At 29.0% G+C, this 6,000-nt stretch overlaps 1 protein-coding gene across 1 annotated transcript in view; it reads right to left on the reverse strand.

Annotated features, from left to right (window-relative positions):
* Positions 1–6,000, reverse strand: part of LOC111618557 (carbonyl reductase family member 4-like) — a 40,849-nt gene that overhangs the window by 14,551 nt on the left and 20,298 nt on the right. The window contains exon 5 of the mRNA XM_023360120.1: positions 1,071–1,205. Coding sequence (XP_023215888.1) covers positions 1,071–1,205 — 135 coding nt within the window. The remainder of the gene's footprint in view (positions 1–1,070; positions 1,206–6,000) is intronic.

The following is a 6,000-nucleotide window of genomic DNA, read 5'->3' on the forward strand; positions in this document are numbered from 1 at the left end:
AAAATCTGTATAAATGTAAATAAAAATTAGACATATCTAAGGTTTAGTAGAATTAAGTAACAATTCTATGCACGGAAAGCTAGAACTTATGTAAATAAGTAATATAAAACCTTCGACACTTTTTCTAGCAATTTTCTTTAATTGATCTAATGTTTTTGGCTATATTTAATGGCCTTCCTCAGGTTCAACAATACTTGGAATGTCAGATCAGAATGAAAACAAATTTTTGAATATCTGACTTTTCAAATATTGTCGAACCTGAGGAAGGCCATTAAATATAGCCAAAAACGTTAGTTTGATTAAAGAAAATTGCTAGAAAAAGTGTCAAAGATTTTATATTACTTATAGATTAAATAACTTAAAATTTTTGATATTTTATTAGCTAAAACTAACTTATAATAAGAATAAATGCCTGAACAGACACAAGAAAATAACGAGAAAAATATATCAGCAGAATTTTCAGCTAAACATCAAAACTTAAAAGACTAACTTATGGTATTAAATTAAATGCTCAATGATTTTCATAAATCATACACTTAGCAGAAGCATTAAAATCTACAACATAACAATGAAGATTTTAAAAGTTCTTTAAAAAATCTAGAGATTGGAATATTCAGTACACAACAAGAAATTGTAGAATGAAAATTAACTGAGATACTGGAAACTTAAATGGTCTACAACTGAAGAAATTAATGGTTTATTAAAAATTGTCAATTTATGAAATTTTTTATATTTCTTGTTATGAGGAGATTGTTAAGACGATTTTAATCAGCTCTTTAAAAAAAATCTGAATATGATTATGAAATTGTTAACAATATACCAAAAATCATCTTTAAATCAATATTTTTGAAATACACTATAACTGATATATTTTAATATAAAAAAAAATATTATAGATGATTTTTGTTTTAAATAAGTAATTCATCTGTTGAAAATGCAATCAAATCATTTGAAATATTCTGTGTAAAATAATCTAATAATTTTAAAATATTTAATATTTATTCTGACAAAGTTTTATACCACAGAATGTTTTAAATAGTAATTAAAAATCTTAAAATAAAGCAAAATACCTGGTATTATCAAATTGACTGTTACATTTCTGGATGCTACTTCTCTAGCCAAAGACTTTGTAAATCCTACAAGACCTGATTTAGAGGAACTATAAATTGTTTGACCAATATTTCCTTTTTGTCCTACAATACTTCCTGTAAATACAAAAAAATAACCATCACAACTAATAAAGTTCAAGAATCTATTATTTTCATTTAAATTTATTTTCTTGATGAAGTGTTTTTTAATAAGATTGTTTTTCCATTTCTGTTACTATATCAGACTTTTAAATGACACCCAACCATACAGAACTGCTATCATCAGATCAACAAATAAATTCATTGTTATTCTAACTTCTTGTTCTGTTTCTTTTACAGTTTCTATTTCAAGCATATAGTGTTGCTTTACATGGACTTGTATGTTAATTCAGCTGTAGCAGAACACTATTCAAAACAGGTTGTGTAATTGAAAACCAAAAAAATAATATAAAAAGAAAACTACACAAACAGCTACAAATTATAAAAATTCCTCCTCCTAGTAAAATAAATTTACATACAGGTATTAAAATAGATGATATCTGGCAACATGTTATATAAAGTAATGCAACTCTATTACTCAACTTATTGTTGTGGTTCTTTCTCCTATTTCAATGTTAAGACCCATGAATGAAATAAATCACAAATGATAGAAAGGGATTATAACCTTTTTTATGTATTTTTTAATTGCTATTATAAGTTGCCTTTTATTGTAAGTTTTAGATATAAAAATAAAATAAATTATTATTTTAATAAAGAGTTTATTATATTTAGATCCTAATCTACATAAAAAAAAATACGATTGTATTAAGTATACTACAACAAAAAACATCTATGAAAAATATATGTAACTGCAGTTTATGGTTGATTGTAAAAAATTGTAAAATAATTTATATTATAGTATTTTAATACATTTATGTAACGTTCTGTATGATTAGTATAATTTCTTAAGTCTGATCTGATGATGAAATGCAAATAATCTTAAAAAATGTTTAATCAAAACAATAAATTTGGAAAAATAACAAACACAATAAAATTTAATAAATTTGGACTCCTTGAATTTTATTAGTTGTCGTGTAATTTACAATAAAAGAGGGAATTGGTGGTCAAAAAACAATTATATACAAACAGCATTTTGTTATTAAAAATTTATTTTAATTATTTTTGATCTTGAAAATAATGTATTTTGTTTTTAACTATTTAAGAAAATTTCAATATCCTTCTTTAAAAATAGTTTATTAAATTATAAAATTTGTTTCTTCTTTGTAGAAACTCTATCAAAGTTTTTATTGAGAGCTATAAGCTTTAGAGAATAGGAGAAGAAATAAAAGGATCTAAATTTTATAACACATTTATTTATTTATATTGTTTTAAAAGCTTATATTATGAAAAAAATGTATAATTCAACTATCACAGAATTCTTCACTGACAAAGAAATCAAGTTTGATATTGTAAATTATTTACTTACCAATATTTATAATGCTTCCAGACTTTCTCCTCATCATTGATTTTATAAATGTTTTGCAGACTTTTATAGAACTTATGAGATTTGTATCTATAATTTGCTGCAATTCTTCTTCATCTGTTTGTAGCAGCAGTCGATTAATATTTACTCCTGAAATTAATTTTAAAACTTCAGAAAAAATTTATCCTTAAGTTTCCTTCTAAAATATTTAGTAAGATAATGTTTATAAATAATTTGCTTACTAACCCATTCAGTAGTGCTGTTAAGATTATAATTGTTGATACATGTATATAGTACATTTGTATATCAGTTCTATTTCTTGAAATACAGTAAATATTGTTATGCTTGTACTTTGTGTTTGTAGTTTAAAGTAATATTAATTTTATAAACTATGTTTTAAATAAAATTAAGTTATATGACTAACAACAATGACAATGTGCTGAGTTAATACATAATAGGGAAATGAAATGGGATAATGGTTTAGTGCCACATAATGAGCATTAGAGCAAGTAGGTTTTATTGGGAACTGAAAAAGTCCTTTAGAATATGGAAAGTCATGATAACTCTAGTTATAAAGAATCTTTAAGCAAACCAGAATGAATAAATTAATGATGAGCAATGTAGTCCAGAAGCAGCTGGCTGTGAATCAGCAGCAGTTAGTTTGCTACCAGACCAAGAAGCACTGATTGTAAGCCAGCAGCAGCAGGCCTGCAGCTAGATCCTGGAGTCATTAATTATGAACAGACACCGGTAGACTTTCTGCCTGGACCTGACGTTACTAATAGAAAATCAGAGCAATCACCAAGAATCTTAAAAGACATGCTAGAAAGTCCCAGAAAAGGCCTGACATTTAAATCCTCAAACACACTTATTGAATATTATCAATTGCCAAAACTATGCATTGGCCAAAGAAGCCAAAAGTTTTATCAAGTAATCTCCAGAACCCTGTTGCCAGACCCAGGTTCTGTGTCATAAGTCTTTAAAGGATCTGAGGAAAGTCCTCATGTTTTTGGCCTGGTATCAGCATTGAAACCTTTACAGATAGTGAGCCAAATTTGACAATGATCAAAGAAATTTCCTGCTCTTTAAAGGCCTCAATGCACTCTCTAAGTCAAGTAACACTTCTCAAAGAGAAGCAAGCCAATCTCAATGACCCCAAAAAAAAGTTGCAAGAAACAAACCTAAGAGGGTCATCCAGACTCAGATTTGTTGATCTCCTCTAGGAGAAAATCCTGAATTTGATCTGACAAATTGGAAGAAATTTAAATGTTTGGTTAGCCATCAGAAATGATGGCCACTAGTAGTTCTGCATCAATGCCTTCAGTTCCTTCCTTTAGGAACTTTTGGACACTTTGGTTACCAAGGAGAGAGAGTATATTCAAAACTAAGACTAAATAAGACCACTCATAGTCTCAAGAATGTCCTTCTCAAAAATGGTGAAAGCAGAAGAGATGGCAGGGATATCTGACAACACCATATCCTCTGCTGCCTCTTCTACACTTTGTTGTCTTTGACTGCAAGTGAACAAATTTTAAGAAACAGTGTCTCTCTTGCCAAGGAGCAGTACGACCCATCTTTAGCCATAAAGACTCCAGGAGAAGTGACAGGAGCTTCTGAAGAAGTTACATCTTCTGCCTTCTACTATCTATATCTCTGCCATCACTTTGCAGTCTTGGAAAAAAAACAAGGATCAAAGAAGATCTCTGAAAGACATACTGAAAAGGATAGCAATGGTATCCTTTTCAGCATGCTTTGCTGACTCTAATGACACTTTAAAAGGAGTAGGAGGCAGATCAATTAAATTCCTTGAACCATTTAGAAAAATGCCTGTGGGAGTTTTCTAAATCAATGTGTAGGCTTATACATAGGAAAAATATATTATCACAATCTCAAACTCCCCAATACAGACACAAGACTAACTACAATGGTGTGTCACTTGATGTCTCAAAGGAATTTTTCATGGTATCCATTATACTACCTGGAATCTGGAACTGGGTACCTTCCAGTCCTTGGCATAATGTCTCCTATCTTGGCATTGGTGAGTGTCCCTCTTAGTTAGACCCAGCTGTGGCTCTCAGGTGAGAAAACTCTACTGAGACACTGCAGCACAAATCACCAAGCTCCACCACAATAAAGCAAAGACGAAAAAGGGGGTTTCTTGTTACACTCTTCCAAGATGAAGAATCATTTTATGTATTGTTTCATTTTAATTGCTTATAAATAAACAATTATGATATTAATCATGCAACTTTATTTTATATTATTTATTTTTCTTCACATCAGTATTAGCAATTAACAAAGCTGAAACAAATTTTATTCTTTTATCAGAAATATTGCACATTTTAAAAAGACATTATCTACATTATAAATATGCTACATGTGATACAGAATGTGATGTGATATAATATCACCTTACATCAGAAATACAATACTTTTCCAAGACAAATACAGTATAAACCAAAACAATAAAACGAAAAAAGTTCTGCGAAATACAGTGGGTGATCAGTTAACGAACATAATCCGTTCTAAGACTTTGTTCACTATCCAAATTGTTCATTAACCAATTATCAATTTACCATAGGTTTTAATGGAAATTTGATTAATTCATTCTGGAGATCCCCAAAAATAAAAAATATATAATTTCTCAGATGTGATTTTTGTTACTCCTTTAGCTGCTTGAGTCTTCTTGATTATACAGTATCCTTCTTAAATAAGATTGAACTGCAGCCTACTGTAGACCTGTTCCCACCATACTGCCCAGCAACATTAGGCATCTTCTGCCCACTCTCTACCTTTGTTTTTATACTCTCACTTTTCAAAAAGAAAACAGATGCAAAACATAATAAGTGCCTACCCAACAGTTTGCGAATACATAAAAGAATTGTTTTTGTCAAAAAAATAAAAGGATAAAATTTCAAGGGAGAGTTTCAAAGTTCGGAGGAATACTATCTGATCGGTATATACTGGGTTGAGCGTCGATGTCGACATCTCCCGCACTCTGAAAAGTTTCAAATTGTTGCCCGAAGACAAGGGAAGACCAATCGGTATTCATTATTTTACGTTGCTTCTTCTTGTGTTTGTTCTGTGGGATGTTCATTGTCCGAACATAAAAATCTTTTGCGAAAGTGTTCATTATCCGATTTGTTCGTTAACCGATCACCCACTGTATATAAAATAATAATATTAAAAATAAAATAAATGCATTTACAATTTTCTATTAGTAAATTAATTAAAAAACAAAAATTTAACCAATTATTAATGGTAAATTATTATTTTTAATATTAATATTTTTAGTTATTTCAAAATTTTTTCTCAGAAAACCAGAATTTGAAATCTACAATACATTCATTATAGAACAATTTTAAATACCAAATAAAGCATAAGAAATATTATTACTTTTAATTCATTAAAATGATCAGACTTAGAGGATGTTTTCATGCTGGAAGTCAG

The sequence above is a fragment of the Centruroides sculpturatus genome, unplaced genomic scaffold (assembly GCF_000671375.1).
Source record: "Centruroides sculpturatus isolate CEXI.00-Female unplaced genomic scaffold, Cexi_2.0 scaffold67, whole genome shotgun sequence".
NCBI classification, from domain to species: domain Eukaryota; kingdom Metazoa; phylum Arthropoda; class Arachnida; order Scorpiones; family Buthidae; genus Centruroides; species Centruroides sculpturatus.